General features: G+C 43.2%; 1 protein-coding gene across 1 annotated transcript; it reads right to left on the reverse strand.

Annotated features, from left to right (window-relative positions):
- Positions 1-4,567: 4,567 nt before the first annotated feature.
- BFSP2 (beaded filament structural protein 2) lies at positions 4,568-20,271 on the reverse strand. Its single transcript, XM_063120220.1, has 7 exons — positions 19,783-20,271; positions 13,202-13,284; positions 12,839-12,995; positions 10,709-10,870; positions 8,673-8,804; positions 7,013-7,233; positions 4,568-4,638 (listed from the first exon to the last, which is right to left on the reverse strand). The coding sequence occupies exons 1-7, from the start codon at positions 20,236-20,238 to the stop codon at positions 4,635-4,637; spliced, it is 1,215 nt and encodes a 404-aa protein (XP_062976290.1). The 5' UTR covers positions 20,239-20,271; the 3' UTR covers positions 4,568-4,634.
- Between the last annotated feature and the right edge of the window lie 620 nt (positions 20,272-20,891).

The following is a 20,891-nucleotide window of genomic DNA, read 5'->3' on the forward strand; positions in this document are numbered from 1 at the left end:
CCAAGTATCACTGCAGCCTACTATTACAGGTGGCACATTGAACCCTTGTTGTGTCTCTTGTCCTCTTATGTGAGCAGCACAGGAATGAAACAGGACCACAAGAAACAAATTGTAATGAAACAAAAAGAAGCTAGGGTCAACGGTGCAAACATAACTGCACAGGTCCATCTAATGGATGATTGGATCCACCCAATTTGCTAATAATACAAACAGCCCAGACATATATGTGTTTACTTAGAAGTAAATCCTTCTGTGTTCAGTGGGGCTTTCTGCCAGTTAACTGTACGTGAGAGTGTAGTCTAAATTGCCAAATCTTACGAACTGCTGTCTTGAAGTTGTTCGCCAATTGGCAACCCACTCCCTTGCACCATTGTTCCCTTAGAAAGGGGTGGGCAGCCTGTGGCACACAGCCTAATTTCAAAAACTTTTTGCAAGTGATCAATTTCTCCTTTTCTTGACAGCAAGAAGTGGTTGTTAGAAAGAGAGGAAAATGGGGAGGCCTTGCTCACATTTCGCTCTGGCTTTATCCACTGCCAGCTTTCAGCCCATCCACCACCCCTGATAGGTTACCTCGATGGAATGTGGCCCTTGACAGAAAAAAAGATTTTCTCCCAACATGCCTTAAGAGGATGCCACTGCCCGACTTGTCAAGTGATAGATATTGTTTTAGCTGCTGCAAAATATCCTATATTGCAGCAGCTAAAACAGATCCATTAGCTAAGGCTGTAAGATACAACATGTAGGGACTATTATTTCTTCAACTTTTGTTGCTTTCTAGCAGGACTAAGCAACTGGGTGCTCTCTAGCAGATTTAGACTAAACAAACCATGATCTCCGGCCTTTGGCCATGCTGGCTGGGGATGATGGGCATTGTAGTCTACAATGTCTGGTGGCAGTAGATTGCCTACTCCTGTTTTTTTTGCATCCTGCGTTCTCACACGTGCAACAGATGTGTATGATTCCTTCTGTATTATAGATGTAGTTGCAGCATGCTTGTTTTTGTAGAAACATTTGAAGGCACAATGTTCATTATAATGAACTTAAGTTCATTCTATCTTTCATTTTTGCTCAACAATGACAGGCAACAGGCAGTGTTTAAATTATGTAATATATCACTGAATAGAACAGAGTGGGCAACACGTTGCCCCAAGACTTCTTGTGCCCTGTAACCTCAATCTGTAAAATGTTTATGGGATTGCAGCATAAATCTTTTGTTGCCTCTCCACAGCACCCCAGAAATGTGTTGGTCTGTGTTTTAACCCATTTTGATCATAGCTTTTTTTTCATGTGTCATATAAATAGTATCCTTAGGTGATGCCTTCACAACTATTTGTAGGTTTTTGTCCGTGCCCTTACTCCTGTTTCTGAAAAACCTTGCATACTTTCAATAATATGAAGAGACTACTGTTAAAAGCCAACCTAAGTGGAAGGTTAAGAGGTTATTAACCTGAGAGCAGGGTTTCCTATATTTGCATCAAAAGTATTGTTTGAATATCAAACTGTGTTAGTTATTCTGGTTTGTGTGGTCTGCGTTGCTAGATAAACTAAAGGTGCCTGCCTAATGTTTTAGACTACCACTCACATCAGCCCCATCCAGTATGGCCAGTGTTAAAGGATTATGGAAGTTGTAGTCCAAAACATTGGGTGGGCACCAGGTTGCCTACCCCTGAACTAAATAAGCCACTCCTCCACAAATCTGCAGTTTTCTCCTACTGCATGCAGCTTCCTCAAAGAACCAAGACAGATTGAATCTTTGTCTTATGTTGAAATGTTTCTTTTTGAATTAAGGCATAATTCCTTGTGAACTATGGTTGGATTGCGAATTTCTGCAGGACCTTAGTACTGGATGATGACAGGAGGAGGGACAGGGACAGATTGACCCGGTTGACATGTAGCAACTACAATCCATAGTTAACCACAGCCACGCCAGAGTGAGCAAATGCACTTCGTCCTGTGCATTTGCCATTCCTACTTTCTTTCCGGATCACAAAACAACCCAGGCTTGGGTTGTTGTCATGTTTTGCAACCTGGCACTCTAGCTTGTTGAGGAAGAAACAACCAAGAGTTTTAACCTGACAATAAACCATGGGTTATTGCTGGGTTAAAACTGGAATTTTTGCAATCTGGCAAGAAATTGGAAGTGGTGTGCGTGTGGGAGGTAGCATGCCTGCTCGCTCGCTCCACTCTAGCGTGACCTTGGCTGACTATGAGTTATTACTTGGTCACTGAGAGGGATTACTGGTTAATTCGAATGGGCCAAAAAACTTTATGCAGTTTTGAAACCCAGAGTGAGTGGGAGTTGTGTGTCAATCACCAAGTTCAAGGGGGATTATGGTTTGGCTTGGAGCATATTTTCAGCCAAATGTGGCTGAGCTTGCGCCTGCTGCTGTCACCTATCTTTCAAGACTGATTACATTAGTTAATTTTTTCAGTTTTCTTTCAAATTGACAAATGCAAATCAAACTTTGTTAGACGCAAAAATTCCAAGTGATAAATGGTATTTCCACTGGTAAGTGAATAGTTTTATGAGACAGCACTAGGGCAGTAGGAGCTGGTTAACATCTCCTAGTTTCTAGAACAGTAGCTGGAATCCAAACCACTGGGTGTGATATTCTGCACATGCGAAGAGGCTTTTTAGTTACCGCTTTCTAAATGTAGCATTCCTAAAGCCCCCCTAAAGGTCAAGGGTACCTATGAGGTGCGAGGGATGCTGCTGAAGGTAAAAGTTGGCCACTCCAATTGCCTGTGGAAAGCCTCTCTGGATCCTAGCTTTTTGTGGCTCCAGGGAACTCTTTCTAAAGGTAGGTGAGATGTGGAAACCCTTTTTAAAGTTACAAAGCAGCTAAGGGGTAGGGTGGGCTTGAATTGGATAAAGGATAAACATTCCCACCTTGAACCATTTTCTTTCTAAATCAAGAAAGAAGGAGCAGTTGCAGGGAGTAACCCTTCCCCTGCCAGAAAGAATTTAGCTCCTCTAACTGCCTGCTGCCTGGGACTCCAGAAGTAAGGGGAAAGAATGTTCTGGTCCTATCCATCAGCCAAATAGCCGCCAATTGCTATTCAAACAGGGAGATCAGCCTGGCCTGAAGTGCGTTTGTTATAGCTCACCACTTTGTTCTGGCCTTGAAAAACTGATACCCTTCCACTCCCCTTTCTTTCCCTGAGGGCAGGCCTTTTTCTCTTTTTTACTGGACCTCTACAGACAGCACGCTAAGCCATGGTTAGGCCATGCAGCAAATGGTTACTGAGCATGATTAAATTGTGGTCCTGTAGCCACCATAGTTAGGACTGGTTCACACGAGATGCTAAGTCATGCTTCAAATGACACACTAAGCCATAATGTTTAGCTCAAAATGCTTAACCACCGTGGCTTAGCATGTCATCTGAACAGGGTCACTGATGTGAATTGTAAAGTGAGATTTAAAGATACAGCAAATAAATAAATCTCCCTCCCAACCTCCAATATTGTACTTATGTGTTTTTCCAGTGGAACAAAACTCATCTTTGTGTGAAGATCAGGAAAGTGTCTCTGGAGCAGATGTAAAAATTAACCCCCCACACATACATAGCTGTTTTTAAGATTTAAAAGGGGATGTTAGAAATCTAATCATATCTCATCTAGTTTGGCAAGGTTCATGTTCTAGAATACACATTCATTTCATTTAGGGCGCTAGCCAGACCTGCTGGGCCTTGCCATTGCCCCATGTGAAATGAAAGTGTAGCATAGAAAACACCCAATAGTCTCCTGTGGTCATGCATTGCAGGGTGAGATCAGTAGTGGTGGGCATGTGAACCTCAACCTTCCAAGGAATCTTAGGAGTTCTTAGAATACAGATTGAAAAGCTCTTCCAGAAAAACAGGGGACCTTAGATACTATTATTCTTGCAACCCAATCCTACATGCAGTCCTTGTTGCAGAGTAAATTTTGTCTGACCACACTTGAGACCAAAGACAACAGCAAGACCTTTACTTTATATTAATAGGCATATTCTAGCAACTAAAACAGGAAAAGTAAGTAGGCAAAGTGAAACCAAAACCAGCACCCCAACTTTCTACATTCATGAAGTATTTAGTGGCTTTTCAACCAGTTATTTCCCCCTTCATACAGTGGGGTTTAACTGATGGCTGTTGCTTATTCCAACAATCCTTTACTCAGAAGTAAGTCCTACTGAAATCAGTGGGGTCTGCTCTCAAAAAAGTGTGTGTAAGGATGCAGTCTAGTTCAGGGGAGGGCAACTTGTGACCCTCTAGATGCTTTGGCCTACAGTTCCCATCAGCCCTAGTCAGCATAGCCAATGGTGAAGGATGATGGGAGTTGTAGGCCAAAACATCTGGAAGGCCACAAGTTGCCATCCCTTGTTCTTCAGCAATCTTAAAAAAAAGTAATGGAGTCAGCTAGTTGGAACTGATATTTTATTCTATAATTATGATGGATGTCTCGGAAACTTTATGCAAAGCAATCATACGTGGGGTAATGCCTAGTGCAGTAGGTCAAGCTACAACCTACTTAGGTTGATGAATTGAGCTGGAGCAGGCTGTGTTGGCGGTCGTCGTTTCCATGGACACTTTTGCCAGTGAGATCATCTTTTGTCTGAATGGCAATAATTGTCTTCTGAAGACAAAGAATGTGAAAATCAGCTGAAAGTTAAACAAAAAAAATGCAACATCATTATTTCCTCAGGAAGAAGCAAACTGTGCTTTTGGTTTTGGGCAAGATAAAACAAGAAAGTGACACAGGGACACACATTTTGTGTAAATTTGTTATGTGGTTTCTACTTGACCTTTTGCAGATCAGCTGCTTTGAGCATTTGGGCTAAGGGATCTGACCATAACAACCCCGGGTCAAGATTCTTCTCAAACTAATGGATTCAAAGTGGGAGCGGGTGGAATATATTTTTCCCAACAGAGAGTGCGCAGGTTCAGCCAAAACGTTTAAGTTGGCATGATGCAGTTGTCAAAAAAGAAATATGCCTTTTTGGAAATCATTTTTTTTCCAGTGAAAGGAGCAGCTTTTGGTGAAATCTTACTGATGAGAATTCCATTTATGGTCAACCACAAATGTACATTTTGTGTGTGTGATATTTCCCATGGAAGGCATCATTTTTTCAATAGAGAAAGTTTTGTTGGTTTTAGTTTTTTGTTTGAAACAGGCGTACCCAAATCTTCACTGCTGTTCTCCCTCTTCACTCCATTCAGTGTGCTGTATGCTGGCACAGTTTGTTGGAGGTGCACAGCAAGTACTAAGCAAGTATGAATCGATGTTTTCAATCAAGGCTTCGGTTATATTTCACTGAAGATTAAAATGTAATTACTGTATTTTCTGCAGACTTAGAATTTGGCTAGCTTTTAAAAATGGAAGGTGATTAATTAATGTTTGTCCTGATAAATATTATATTATTCATCTAAGTTTGCTAAACTGGGACCAATGTTTCTTTACTACAGAGACAACAATCCATAATGCCATGTATTGCAATTTTTCTATAGCTATAAAATCTGAGGAAATGCCACGTTATATTGCAGGGGGACTTGCAGCTTTTTCTAACATAACTAGTAGCAGCATACCATGGTCTCAGAGGGTAGTCTCTGCTAGCCTTATTAGCTGACGTACTTTAGCTGATGATAGAGTATTGAAACTGCACCCATGGATAATGTGTGGGAGCAAAAATGCATTAAACCTCCAGCTGATGTTTTACATATATATATTGTCCTGAATGTTTGGACTAGGGGATTTTATCTAGAGTAAGATCTTTATCACTGAGCTATGCTGCTTGTCTAGTAATCCTATATACTAATAGCAAACTCATAATCTGGGTGTGGATCTTTATGTAGGCAAAACAGAGATATTGACAAGCTTGGAGATTTGCAGAAATACAACAACAATAACAAATCTTTAGGGGGAAAAGCCCTAATAGCCAAATGAGGACTGGGCATGTTCCGTGGCCACAGAATGCTAGCTGACTGTTGGAGAGAATGGAAAATAGGGTGGGGGGAAGAGAATGCAATGGAGTATATCTTGGAAAAGGTGGTAGGTGAAACTCTGAACAGGAGAACTCCGCAATGGAACATCTTGTTGCAGGTCCCACTCATAGCCCCTGTTAGCCAAGGCCCTAAGGCAACCTTTCCCCAAGTAGTCTAGAATATCTGGAGGGCACCATAACTCCCCTGATCTTTGACCATTGGCCATGCTGCATGGGGCTGCTGGGGGTGTAGTCCAAAACATCTGGGGGACACCACATTGGGCATGGCTGCTCTATGGATTGGCCAACATCATCAGCCTTTGGAGGAAGTGTGCCGCAGGTTTATAGCAGAGGTGGACAACTTGTTGCCCTCCAGATGTTTTGGTCTACAACTTGCATCAGTCCTGGCCAGCTTAGCTAATGGTGAGGGATGATGAGAGTTATAGGCCAAAACATCTGGAGGGCTACAAGTTGCCCACCCCAGTATGAAATAGTGCCACTCCAGTGAACTTGGTCTACGGTGCATACTGGGGCCTCCCATGGGACTTCATGTCTCTAATCTTCTGAGCCTGGGAGCAGGCAACAGCGTTGCATGAGAAAGGCAGATGAGAGTGTGGGCCGGATAAGGAGTTACTGCTGCCACCCGGTCAGACCCATCCCTTCCTTCAGAGGCCTAAGATAAAATTAAAAGAGAGCAGAGACAGAAAGAAAGACAAGAGCAGAATGAATTGTGGATTGCACTTGCTGCCTCCTGGGGAGGGGCAGGAATCTGGTTCAAGTATACCTTGTAAACAGAAACTGTTCACATGGGGTTATACTGATCTGGAATGACATGTTCAATATATAATGAATTCAGTTCTGTATTTCCAAATCTGAAACTGAGGCATCAAATGCAAAACAGAATGGAGTTGGTGGTGTATCATCTGATTAAATTGTCTAATATCATGTCAGCTTAGCAATGCTAAGTTTGCTTGGTCCTGCTTGAGTTTCCCTCTCAGATCGATTGCAAACATTCTAAGTTGAAGGCACAATTCACAGCTCATGAAAAGCTATACCTGCTCTCTTCTTTGTCCAGAAGGCAGTGATACGCAGCAATGTCTTTCTCCAGCTGTGTCTTAATGGACAGCAAAGTTTCACGATCCCTCTGATGCTGCTCAGTCTCCATTCGGATCTCTCCTACTTCAGCTTCCAGCTTGGTAACAACTGAGCCTAAATTCTGAAGCTCTATGTCATGCCAGTGCTTGGCATCGTAGAGGGAGTTCTCCAATCCTCTCTTCTGCAAAGGCAAGAGAACGATAGGGCTCTGAAGGAGGGATCATTTGACTACCTTTGCAGAAGTGCTTCTATCTAGATCGTGTACATTGGCATCATGGGCACGCAAGCCTTCTCCCTGATAGGTGCACTTTCCTAGGAGAAGGGAGACTTTAACGCCGGGTGGTGGTCTCAGGCATGTGGCATGTGCATACCAAGGAATTATAGTCCAGCAATTGTGAAGATTGCAACTAATCTCAGTGGGAACAAGGAATTCTGAAGGGGCAGTGTGTGCTGGTTGCAGATGATGTTAGGGCCTGGATGTCCGTTGGTCAGGGATGTATTTGTATCCTGCACTGAGTAGAGGGGTTGGACTAGATGACCTTTAATGACCCTCCCAACTAAAAAATTCTATTTACTCCAGGCCTTATTGGCTATGTAGTGTGTCCTAATCACCTGGCAAAGGCTCCACAAAGCTCCAGTTTTTAGATGCCAAAGGCTGCAGAAACAGGGAGGAAGGGAGGGCACATAGCCAAGCATCCGGCTTATGCCATAATACAACGGTGGCTTGCATTCAGCTTGGGGGTTAGCAGTTGGGTAGGCCTGATGTATTGACATATGGAATGGGATTTCTCCATCTCCCCCCCCCCCCCGGCCAACAATAGCATCATTCCATAGACCATTTGATATGTCCAGGTTAATAAGTTATGTCTGAAGCAGAGAGATGCTGCTGGTCATGAGAAGTGTGTGTACAAATCCTTGCATCCATGTTAGAGAGTAGACTGATACTTTTTAGATTGCAACATGTACTGACCCTGCATTGGATCCTTGATCTACCTCTGTGAGAGAAAGGGCTTATGGAATGTCCCTCCACCTGATTTTGGGGGATCTCCCCTCCCTCCATATACTATTTTCAGGGGGTTGGAGGGGCTGCCATGGGAAGAAGGGGGAGGGGAAATCCACTTCTGTCAGTCCAGTTGATCTTGCGTAAATCTGGACCCAACCCACAGTGTTGGAAGGAACTGAAATGACATCTATTGATTTCAGTGGGAGAATTTTAAGCACCTCCTCAAGGCTCCTACTGAAAATGGGACTTAGACATACTTTGGTTTTCCTACATAGTGCTCTTAGGTTTTACAAGTCTTACCTTCAGTGTTGAAAAGGAGAATTCTCAAGTCTTGATTTTCCCAAGAATGATGTGCCCAATATTATAATAATGGAAAGGCTGGTTTTTGTTAAACACAATGCAAAATGTAGGCTGCAGTCCTGTGCACGTTTTCCTGGGAGAAAGTTCCATTGAAAACAGTGGGACTCATGTCTGAGTAAACATGTGTCGGATTACACTGTTACTCTTTCAACATACAGTCTTTCATACCCATACACAAGTAGATAGGAATTTGACCATTCCAGGAAACAAATGACTTTTTGCCAAGAAATAGATGTCCGATCTCATTCCTTACTTACCAGTGTTCTCAGCGATTCCGTCTCTGCTTGCAGGCTCTGAATTTTGCAAGCTGTTTCATGAAATTCTGCCCTCAGGGTTTCCACCAGCTCCTCCTCTTGGGTTCGGACAGCAGGGGCTGTTTCTGTAGGTTGCTGGCAAAAAGTCAGGGCGATAAGCAGGAAAAATAACAACACTGGTTCTCACTTGCCAATGTGTTATGCACGGGTAAACCAGTGGAAACTTAAAGGAAGACAACTCAGGTCTGAATCTTCAGCTTTCCCCACTCTTCCCAAAAATAAATATAACTCCTGAGTGGAAGGGCTGATTAAAGAGAATGGAAGGAAAACGCCTGTCATGTGGCAATGCACAATATTTTGAAATACCCAAACAGAATAGGCTGAATTCAGACTTAAGGCATGCTTTAGCTCTGTGGGACCTGAGCTAGTCATGACCAATTTGTCCTATAGACTTCAGTAGGACCACAACATGGGTGGGGAACATCAGACCTGGAAGTCAAATCCAGCCTTCCTGCTGCCCAACACAACCCTTCTGGTGTTGTGTTCCTTTTAAATAAGAAACTTTGTCTGTATTTCTCTCTCTGCTTTTTTGAGGCCTTGTGGTGTAGTGGCTAAAGTGTTGGACTGGGAGTTGGGAGATCCAGGTTCTAGTCCCCACTCAGCCACGGAAACCTACTGGGTGACTTTGGGCCAGTCACAGTCTCTCAGCCCAACCTACCTCACAGGGTTGTTGTGAGGATAAAATGGAGAGGAGGAGGATTATGTATGCCGCCTTGGGCTCCTTGGAGGAAAAAAAGGCAGGATATAAATGCATAAATAAATACCCTCTTTCCCTTAATTGCAATGACAGTGTCTGAGATTCTTGTCTGAACTCTGATCCCTTGGAACAGTTACTTTAGTCTTAGGAACTGTCCCTATGGCAGGTTATTTTTTAGAGAGCAGGTGTGGGAGCTATCATAACTAAGGTATCTTGGCACATTAGTGGGTTTTCTGTAAATGGAGGTAAAAAGACCTAAAAAGTAGAAAGGGATATAATGATGGCTGTGATATGTCACAGTGATGGCTCAGTTGTCCACGAATTATTAGAGGAGACATTTTATTGCTAGAGGAAAATCTGCAGACATCTAACAAGTAAGAAATTATATTATTTCTAATTTATAACAATTTTATATGTTTTAATTATATGTTTCAATTGGACACATGTTTATAGGCTCTAGTAGTCCCAAGTAATATGTATAACTTTTAAAACCTATATATGTACATAGGCCCCTGTGGCAATATGTCTAAGTTATTTTATATCATATACATATTTTAATTTCATGTGTTGTCCGACAATGTTTTAAAATGTATTTTTAATGGTTACAGCCCCCTGAAGAAGACATTTATGTACATTGATGGTGCTATATAAATAAATAATAATAATAATAATAATAATAATAATAATAATAATAATTTAATAGAACACAGGCTGAAACGCGTTAGGCTTCATACAAATAAATCCTTTTGCATCCTGAGGACCCGTTTCTCTCTTCTTTTGATTTGACTTGGATGCTTTCCTCCTTTTGTTTTTGTTTTCCCCCTCTTCCATTGCACTTCTCCATCATTTGGTGGCCCCCCAGTTTTTAAAAGGTTGAAATGCCTCTCTTACGGATTAGATACTGGGAGTAAGAGCTTTAAGCCACAATATGCTGTTATTTTTGGCCCAACTCCTTTTGCCTCTAGCCACACCCCCTTTGTTTTCAGCCCCGCCCAAAATTGGGATGGTGGCCCCTAAGAGCTCCCAAATTGAATTTAGCCTGTGGGCTGAAAGAGATTCCTCATCTTTGGACTAAAGCATAACGAATGTAATTTGGATCCAACTCAATAACAAGTAATCTTGGCTTTTTAAGCCTAGCATCATAGAGAGATGCTCTGTATCCCTAACCATTTGGGGCTGCAACCCTGTATACACTTAACTGGGAGTAAGTCCCATTGAATTCAATGGAGCTTACTCCTGAGTAGCCATGTACAGGATTCCCCTTACCTTGGTTTATGCTTACCTTGGTGTGGAGCAATGCGCCAGTCTCAGCACGGTTCCGTTCAATATCTCTTTCCCAGTGAATCCGGATTTTCTCCAAGATGTCATCCAGACCAGTTGCAATGGGAGCATCTAATTCTTCCAGTGGTGATACAGCAAGCTGCTTGTAAAGCATCTTGACATCCTATAAACCAACCACATCAGAAAAAGTGAAGAACCCATTGGAATTTGAGTCAGAGGGCTGATCTCCTTTGGAGCGGCTGTTTTATAATGTCATTCACTTGCATATTATCTCTGTGCCAGACTATTTCAAACACCACTTGATTCTTCCCCATCTTGTATTTACGCTCCTCATCTGAGGTCTGTTACGTGTCCCACCTCCTAGACAGATGGGGTGGCTCCTGCACTCATAATAGGGCCTTCTATGTAGCAGCATCCCAGTTGTGGAATCCCTGCCCCAGGGAGGTGAGACTAGCCTCCTTAGGTTGCAATCCTCTACACAGTTATATGGAAGGAAGCCTCATTGAAATCAATGGGACTTACTTCTGAGTAGACACGCATAGGCTGTGCGGTCAAGTGTCCCATCAGATGGCTGTTGAAGGGAATGTTGATTTGCAGAGCTTTTCACAGTTAATGCCACTCCCTGATTTTATCATGAACCCCCAGTTTTAAAATATGTTTTAGGATTTTGTATTTGTATGTATTTTATTTAGTGCTGTGCTGAAACCTTACCTGCTCCTTTCGCAAGGTCTGTGCTTCCCTGGGAAAGAGGCAGCCATTCTCCTGCTTCTTTCACAGGGATGTTGAGAATTTTGCCGAGAGATATTTTTAAATGTGTTCAGCCGTAAATAAATCTATAAAAAAATAACATTTTGGAGAAATCTCTCAGGGTGCAGGACTTCAGTGCTTCCCTCACTGAAAGGAGGTGGCTGAGAGGTTTGTGTGTGCTCTTTATTTTACAGTTATTTTACTGAATGAGGCAGTTTTGTTCTTCTTGTTGTTAAAAGAACTTTTAACAACAACAACAACAACAAAAATGCCGGTCTCTCAGCTTTCAGGCACTCAGCAGGCTGCAGGGCTAAGTTGTCTAGGGGGCATTTCAAAAGCTCAAGCAACAGGAAAGGTTGCAAGGATAAAACAGGATAAAAACTGTACAATCAGGTGCAGCCCCCCACCCATTCAACCACCTCCTTACAACAAGGTAAGCCCTGCAGCCTCGTGTCCTGAGAAATGTCTCTGAAATTCTCACCCCTTCCCACAATTTTCAGGTGTAATTTCTTTGCCGCCTCCCCCCCCCCCAACGAATGGTTGAAAATAAATAGATCAAAAATTTGTCATAGTGCTAGTTTTAATCTTTCTATTTTTATTGTACATCACTGTGAACACTCAGTGAATGGATCGGTGATCCAAAAATATTCCAAATAAATAAACATCTTTATACTTATTCCTTGATTTGCCAGTTGAATATAAATGTGAAAACACTCCCATTCTGATTGGAAGAGGTGAAGTTACTTTTTGTAAATAGCTATTGCTTTGGCAAAGGCTGTCCGATGAGAAATAGCCCACTTTGCATACATAGGAGGCAACTTTGCATACATAAAAGTCTGCATTTCTCAATGGACAGAAAGCACAGCACTGTTGAGGTTTCCAAGGCAGTATCTAGAGCAAGTTTCCCCAACCTGGTGCTCCCCCAGATGTTTTGGACTTCAACTCCCATCAGCTCTAGCCAGCATGGGTATTGGTCAGGAATTTTGGGAGTTGTAGGCCAAAACATCTGGAGGGCAGCAGGTTGGGAAAGCTGCTCTAGAAGTTTTAAAAAGTCAAAGTTAAGCAAGTGTAACACTTTGCTGTCTTGCCTTGGGCTTCTGTGTATGTGAAACTGAATTGTGTTGCAGAGGGGTGAAATAAGGATACATCAACTATTACAAGATTGCCTTGAAGACAACCTGCTGGTTGGTTGTGTCAGGAAGCTGCCATTAAATTATACTTATCATATGCAAAATAAAAAAGAGCTATGCACTGAAACGTTAACCACAAAAGTTCAGTGACACTATCATTTTTGAGGAAAGCTAGCCTTTGCTCAGGTACATAGATGGGTCAGCGATCAGCCTAATACGTTCCAGCCCCCTGTTGTTTCTGAGCTTTGATTTACCTCTTCATGATTCTTTGACAGCAAAGTTAGTTCTTCTTTCATACTTTCAATCTGACCCTCCAGGTCCACTTTAGTCAAATTTGCATCATCAATCACTTTATAGAGTGAGTTAATTTCATCTTCCACTGCCTTTCGGAATGGTTGCTCATTTTCATACCTGCAGAGTAAATGGACAATATGTCAGACATAATAACCCAGAGCTCAGTCTTCTGGCAGATGCATTATCACCGGCTGAAGTCATTGCTCTGCCCTGCTGATGGGTGTCCCATGAGTCAATCCCCTTCTTTAGCTCAAGCCCTCCTTACTATTATTTCTAGCATGAATCTGTTTCACAAGGAGAAAATTGAACCTCTAGAGAGTTACCTGTCTTTAATATCATCAGCACAGGCTTGAATATTCTCTGTCTGTAACATGAGCCGGGCGTTTTCAAGGACTGCATCTCCAACCTAAAACAGTTAAAACAGTCAAATATAAAGAACACATATAATCTGAACCAAGAATTGGATCTTTACTTGGACTAGACTGGATTTGAATACCTTTGGGTAGCTGGGTGCTATACCCAATATATTTGAGTCTGGAATACGCATCATTTCTGACTTCCCTAACCTGGTGCCCTCCAGATGTTTTTGGACTGCAACTCATATCATCCTTCGCCAGCATGATCAATGGTCAGGAATGCTGGGGCTGCATTCCAAAATATCTGGAGGACAACAGATCGGGGAAGGGTACACTAACCGATGGCTGCATGGATGCCTTTTTGAAGCACTCCCTGTAGCAGTGTGGAATGTGTATCACTGGACCTTCATAGTGAGCTATTACATTAAAATGGCTTGCTGCACGGAGTAGTTGCCTCAAGGGAGTAAGTGAAAATAGCCTCTGTACAGCATGTGTCTGGCTCATGTGAATCAGACCTTGAAAGCATGTTAGCTGCACAATATAATTTGGATGGGTAGGTCCAGAGAAGCCTCCCCCAATCTGGGGCCCTCCAGATGTTTTGCATTACAACTCCCATCAATCCCTGGCCATTGGCTATGCTGGCTGGGGCTGATGGGAGTTGTAGTCCAAGACATCTGGAGGGTACCAGATGGGGGAAGGTTGGTGTAGAGAGAGCAGACAGACCTCTCTCTCTCTCTCTCTCTCTCTCTCTCTCTCTCTCATACTATACTATACTATACTATACTAGGATATCCAGTGAAACTAATTTATAGTATGTTTGGTACTGACAAAGTAAAGTACTTCTTCACACTGCATAATTCATTTGTGGATTTCACTACCGCAAGATGTGGTGATGGTGTTCAACAAGATTAGAACAAGTTGTGGATGAGAGGTGTCTCATCATAACAGCTAAATGGATTTTTCACCCATTTGGAACGCGGGGGACTAGGAAGTTGTCATTTCCATCTCGTCTCCCGATTTTACACTTCTGTGAATAGTTCCAGATGCTGGATGCATTTGTGTTCTGTATCCCCATTGCATTTGTACTCCTTCACTGATAGTGAGATCTGGTAACTCTGCTGCAGATGACTGTTGAAGTCAGCACTTACAATAAACACACTATTAAAAGCAGAATTAATCTAATTGTGATAATCATCAACTAAATTATAATTATATAATAAATATTAATTATTGTATTAACCTGCTAAGCACACTAGTTTCAGAGGATCCATACAGATGGAAAAGTTGTTAACACTGGGGCGTGAGTGGGGAGGGCGGAGGGAAACTGCATGTTTCAGAACCTTCATTAGAACAGTGGTTTTCCAAAATCCACTTGTGGCAAAAGATATTCTTGCCACCACACTTCACAAATGATAGTGTGGTATTCTGGAAATGAAAAATGCCTATATATAACTTAATTGAGTTTCCGAATAACTCTCTGGCTCGATTCCTGAAATTCGCAAGCATTGCAGAAGGGTTGGAAGTGGAGAGTAAAATTCTCTCTCAGCTGCAGCCTGATTTCAGGCAAGCCAGGAAACAACGAGAACACAATTGAAGTTCCCCCTTCTCCCCTCTCTCTCTTCTACTAAATATGTAACAAACCATTTATCATGGCAACCACCTGTAGGTTAAGATGTGGGGGATACATTCCCAGGTTGAGTTCAAGCATCCTTTGATCAAAGAGCTGCCTACTTTATGACTTCACTCCTGGCTAAGACAATTTCATATTGGCGTGTTAAGGAAATTGAACCTAAGCAACTACTATACTGGGAATGTCCTATGTTGCAGTTGGATGAAGTTGTACTAGAGCCAGGACTTGCAGGTCTTTTTGATTAGCAGGGATAGTTTATTGTTGTTGTTCTTGTTATTTATTTATTTACCCTATATCACAAGGATCTTACAAGGAGATCCCTGGCCTTTTTTCCTCTTGCAATGAACCCAAGGCAGCCAACGTGGTCCTCCTCCACTCCATTTTACCCTCACAACGACCCTGTTGTGAGACAGGTTAGGCTGAGAGTCAGTGATTGTCCCAAACCCACCCAGTGAGCTTTGTGGCTAAGAGGGGACTAGAACCTGGATCTCCCAAGTCCCATTCCAACATTCCAACCACTACACCACACTGGCTCTCAATGATAACCCCCCCCCCCAATGTCTTTGTTCCCTATTCACTTACCAGCAATACTCACAGTAGCTGGGGGGTGGGCAGGATGGATTTTTGCAGCAACAATATATTGCTATGTGTTTGGAGTCAGCCTATATTCCCACCAGGGGTCCCTTAGCATTTAGTGTTGCTGAGTACAAAGAGACTGAGGATTTTCCCCAATGCAGTCCTTTGGGCAAGTTACCCAAATGTTATCCCGAGTTGGTAACCTTTACTCTGCAAGTCCTAACGGGGTAGGAGGAAATGAATCTGTGAGAAGGGTGTATCTAAGACAAAAGAGCAGGTTGGCTTTTTTGTCTGGCAGAAGGAGATCACTGGACAGCAGAGAGGAAGCAGGGTTTTGCTTAGAGTTGTGATGTTGTAGGCCTTCATCTTGAGCATAGCATACTGTAAATAAAACACTACAAGTCTCCAATGCCCTCCTTCTAGGAAACTAAAATCTGAGCAAGTGCTGAAGCCCCTACGAGTTCAGGCCTCTCAGGAGTGGGGTGTAACAACATTGTTGTGAGGTATCCCTTGTTGCAATGCAAAGTATTTTGGGGTGGCTTGATCTCGAATGGGAAACTAAGACCAACTGGCTTTACAAAAGACCTGCTCTTGGTGGGGATAAAAACTGCTAGGACTGGTTTCCACACAGCTGCCTGCCTTTTTGGACTCTCTTTTGGGGTGGTGGTGGATGGGGGTGTTGTGGGGACTGTCATGATGAGCATAGGCACTTCAAAATAAAATAAAATACCACTACATCACTGGTTGTTCATTCTTTGTTTTGTGTGTTTGTATATATTTCAATGATTATTTTGTTGTATTGTCAGTGGCCATGGGAGCAGGGGTTATCTCTGATTTCTATAATGTATTAGTGTCTTTAGATTTATTACATATTTTAAAAACCCATCCAAAAATCATGGGCATGTTGCTGGATATAGATCTCTTCCCAGTCACACAGCATCCTGTTGTGCCTCCACTAGGGCAAAACAGTGAGGTGATTCTTCTATCTCCTTTTTATTTTATTTATAATGGATTGGATTCAGGCATAGTCATACTTAGCCATATGTCCCGCACCCCCTGCCCCCAAATCTTCTGATTGAGGACAGGCTCACTTTTTCTCTTTTTCTGCTTCACCCGTATCCAACATGTTTTCTTCTGACATGTGTAAGAGAATCCTCTGAGGAGTTTGCCAAAGTGTGTTTTTGCCTGAACCACTGCACCAGGCCATGCCATTTCCCTTCCTGAAATGTATTGCTCCACTGCCAGGACAATTATCGAGAAAGAAAAATGGTCTTCCCTCTCAGGCCTCATCTACACCAGGCAGTATTTTGTACTATGAAAGTGGTATATAAAAGGCAGGAGCCACACTAGTGCTTTATAGAAGTATTGAAGTGCACTGACAACTGTTGGGGCCCACTGACACATCACATATACCGCCTTGAGGCCCAGTATTGGGCAAAAGGCGGGATACACATAAATATAATACTAATACTAATCTGCTTTCATGCCTCTTTCATAGTGTTCTATCCTGCTTGGTGTAGATGTGTCATGGGCCCCAACAGTTGTCATGCACTTCAGTACTGCTATAAAAAAGTAGTGTGGCTCCTGCCTTTTATGTACTGCTTTCATATTGGAATATCCTGCTTGGTGTAGATTAGGCCTCAGTCACTCTCAGAAATGCTGTCCACCCTATTCCCTGCATGCAAATTTCTCAACCACATTTTAAATAAGTAAGTAATTAAATGAGCATGCCTTGTTTCAATTGGAAGGCAGCAAACCCAGAACAGGGACCCAGGCAGAGAAACAGCAGTGCAGAAATCTGCTCTGAAAGCAGCTGAACAATCTAATCACACAGAGGTGTAGTTAGCTAAATTGGTTCCCGACTCCATGGTCTTATGTCCCCCTCCTTTACTTCAAAATGTGCTAAGCCAACCGTGTTGTGTTTGAGGCTCCTTCTCCTTATTCAGCTGAGTGAAGTCCTGGGCTTTTGCCCCAAATCTCTGCTGGCACCAGTGCAATGACACCCGAAGCAGAGATGCTGTAGAATTACTGCCCTGCTCAAAGGTCTATGGGTCTTTGATCCTCATAGAAACTCTGTCATGTAGAGTAATCTGACATGCAATGGATTTCCCACGGCCATCTATTGAGCTGAATGGGGATTTGAGTCTCCTGAGCGACTGCAGTTCTCGAGCTATTACACCTTCGCCCATCCACTGAAACATTCCAAGGAAACTGTATGAGTCTATACATGCTTACCTAGGAATAAGTCTCATTGGGCCTGTTCAGATGACACTTCAGGCTCTGTGGTTAGCAAAGCTGTGGTTCTCAGGGGTTGGCACTAACCACAAGTTGTGCTGTCGCACACAACACTTTAAGCCACCATTAGCACCGCTAATCCTGCTTCCGATGGCCTCACTGTGGTTAGTGAGTGGGCAGGATTTAGCAAAACCTATCACACAAGACACTTTAAACCTTGCTGCTTAACCAAAAGCCTTAAACAGCAGGGTTTAAGGTGACTTCTGTACTCAACAGGGCTTACTTCTGAGTACACAGGCTTAAAATTGCATTGTTAGACTACAGGCATCTATGACTTCAGTAGGCTGTTTATATGCTCTGGAAGCCCTGGGGTGGTTCCGAATCCACACTGAGTTGGTTATAGGACACAGCCACCGATTTGGAGCCACCCTGGGGCAAAGAGCCAAAGATCCGCAGCAGAAAAGTCGAGGACTTTGCCCGACTTTTCTTGCCCAAGCAAGGTCAGCACGGCTCTTTTCGGGGAGGGGCAATCTGGCAATCTAATGGCTGCCAGAAAGCCCACGCTGCCTCCCTTCATCTAGATTACTCACCCCCACCCCACACCAGTGGTACTGTGGGGTTTGGCACAGAGCGGCACCAACTTGGCACTGTGAACTTTTGTAAACCGCCCAGAGAGCGTCAGCTGTGGGGCGGTATATAAATGTAATAAATAAATAAATAAGAGCCTTTAGGTTCACAAGATCTGTAAGAATCCATGTAAATTGACCCTAAACTGGTGATACAGCAATGCCTGAGGCAGTGTTGGCACGGGAATGCCTCATTCTTAAGCAGTGTGTCTTCCTAGTATTTCATAGAATCGGGTCATTAAATTTTTTATTATTATTATTTTGCCTCTTGCAGAAGGAAATAGGATAATAGATATCAGGACTGGACAACTTAGGTAGGTCTGGGGGGCGTTTCCACCCCTGGACACTTTCCCACAGGCATAGTTGAGGGTGTCCTAGAGCTCCCCCCTGGCTTTTACAATTTGTTTAGGACAAGCTAAACTTGACCCTTTTAGCACTCCATACAGCTAAAAGATGCTTTTTTTCTTGTTTAACCCTTCCCCCTTTTTTATTATTTATTTTATTGCATTTGTATACCGCCCCATAGCCAAAGCTCCCTGGACAGTTCACATAAGATAAAAACACTTACAAACAATATACAAAAATTAAAAACCACAAAAACATGCAAAATGCACATACGTTTAAAACCATTACAAGTTGTCAGCACAGCAAGGGCTGCACCTGCCCCCCCCCCCCGGCCTGGCATGTTACCCACCCCTGTTATATATTATTATTATTATTATTATTATTATTATTATTATTATTATTATTATTAGTATCCCGCCTTTTGCCCAATACTGGGCCTCAGGATTGTTCTTGGTTTTCATAAGATTGTGTGTGTGTGTGTGTGCTTTGTTTTTTGGATTTGTTTTATAAAATGGACAAAAATGTTCGCAATTTATGGTCCAAAGATGGCCTTTTGGTATTTTTATGAAAACACACTCTGCACATGCAATTTCCCCTCCACTTGAAAGGTCTACTGTTTGCAGGGACAGGAGCAAGATCTTGCCACACGGCCCATTCTTTAAAAATAAATCCAGCTGTTGGAAAATGTGACAAAAAAAGAAACACAAGCACAAATCTCACTTGCCTGATTACAATCAGTTATCAGGCTAGTAATGTGATAATACTGGGGTGGATAAACTCACACAGTTCTGACAGCAGCCCCGCTTAATAATTTTTCTCCTCATCACAGTGGCTGCTCTGAGGAGAAAGAGCTGATTATAATTGGGCCAAACACGGGAGAGCTTTTCGTTCTTCCCCTCCTGCGCATGAACCTCCTAGGGAAATTCTCAGACATAATACAGATCTTCCGCAGCTCACTGTGAAACGATAAATACTCATTATCCTAGAAATTAGAGTTAAAATGTGCTGTACAGGGTGGCTGTACATGATGAACGGGAGCCTGTGTTTATTCATTGGCATCAGAAGCTCTTTTTTTGTTTGTTAACGAATTGTTAATTTTGGTATTTGTTGAAAAAAAAAAAGGGTCTCATACTCACTTGGTGGTAGATGGACTCCCAGCTCTCTCTCAGGGCTCCCCAGTTGTTGGCGTTGGAAGATTTCTTGTTCAGGTAAACACGGATACGGTCCTCCAGTTCCTGGTTGACCTGCTCTAACGCTCTCACCTTTTCAATGTAGTCCACCAGGCAGCCATTCAGGCTCTCATAGGACAGGCCCCGTCCCCTTTCCAGCCCTTGGGGCAATGGGACGGATGAGCAAGAGCTGCGGAGGCCTTGTAAGAAGACACTGCTGATACCCAAGGCTCTGCGGGACACCCGGGTGCCCAGGCTGCTCACACCTCCCGTCGGAACAATGCCCACATAGACCCCTGACTGTCTGGACAAGCTTCCTCCTCCGCCAATGCTCACCCTGCGGCTGGCAGCCCCAGAGCCCTCTGCTGCGGAAGTGGAGGGCTGTTGCCCCAGGAAGGAAGCCCTGCGCCTCGGTAAGGGCATGCTGCACCTCTGGACGTCTGCACAGAATGAGGCACCTCTCCCCTCCCTGTCCCTCTGCCTGCTGCGCCCACTGGCTGAGATCTGCAGAGCCAAGCAGGTTTGGGGGGGAAGGGGGTGGGGTGGGGGGTCATTATCTGTGTTCTGTCCCAAGAGCTTCTGGGACATTTCTCATTGTCTTTGGCTGCCCACCCCAGGCGTGTTTGTGAGGACAATTGTTTGGGCCGTTTCCACTTGGTCAGCAATCTATTTCATGAGAAATCTGTCTGCTGCAAGAGCAGCACATGGAAAGGACAATGCAGTCCAGAGCCATAATAATGAAGGGGCTGGTGGTAGGGGAGGTGAAAGATTCCTTTAGATATTTAAGTACTGCCATTCTCTAGGTTTCTGTATGCAGGGTTTACATGTACTAGCAAGAGTCCTACTTGCTGAGATGCCCCTTACATCAGGAGGAGCTCTGTTTATATGAATAAACTAGCTTGTACCATTTCGTCTGAAGGCAAACGTTTGAAGCATGAATGAACGCTTTTGAAAAGAAGAGTCGAAACTGGGAACAAACTGGGTTGTGGACTGTGCAGAAACTGGTGCACATGTCTTTCGAGTGCATATAAATGTAACATTATTTGAGCTATGGAATTGTTCTGGAAGCACTCTTC

This window comes from Elgaria multicarinata, chromosome 1 (genome assembly GCF_023053635.1).
Source record: "Elgaria multicarinata webbii isolate HBS135686 ecotype San Diego chromosome 1, rElgMul1.1.pri, whole genome shotgun sequence".
NCBI classification, from domain to species: domain Eukaryota; kingdom Metazoa; phylum Chordata; class Lepidosauria; order Squamata; family Anguidae; genus Elgaria; species Elgaria multicarinata.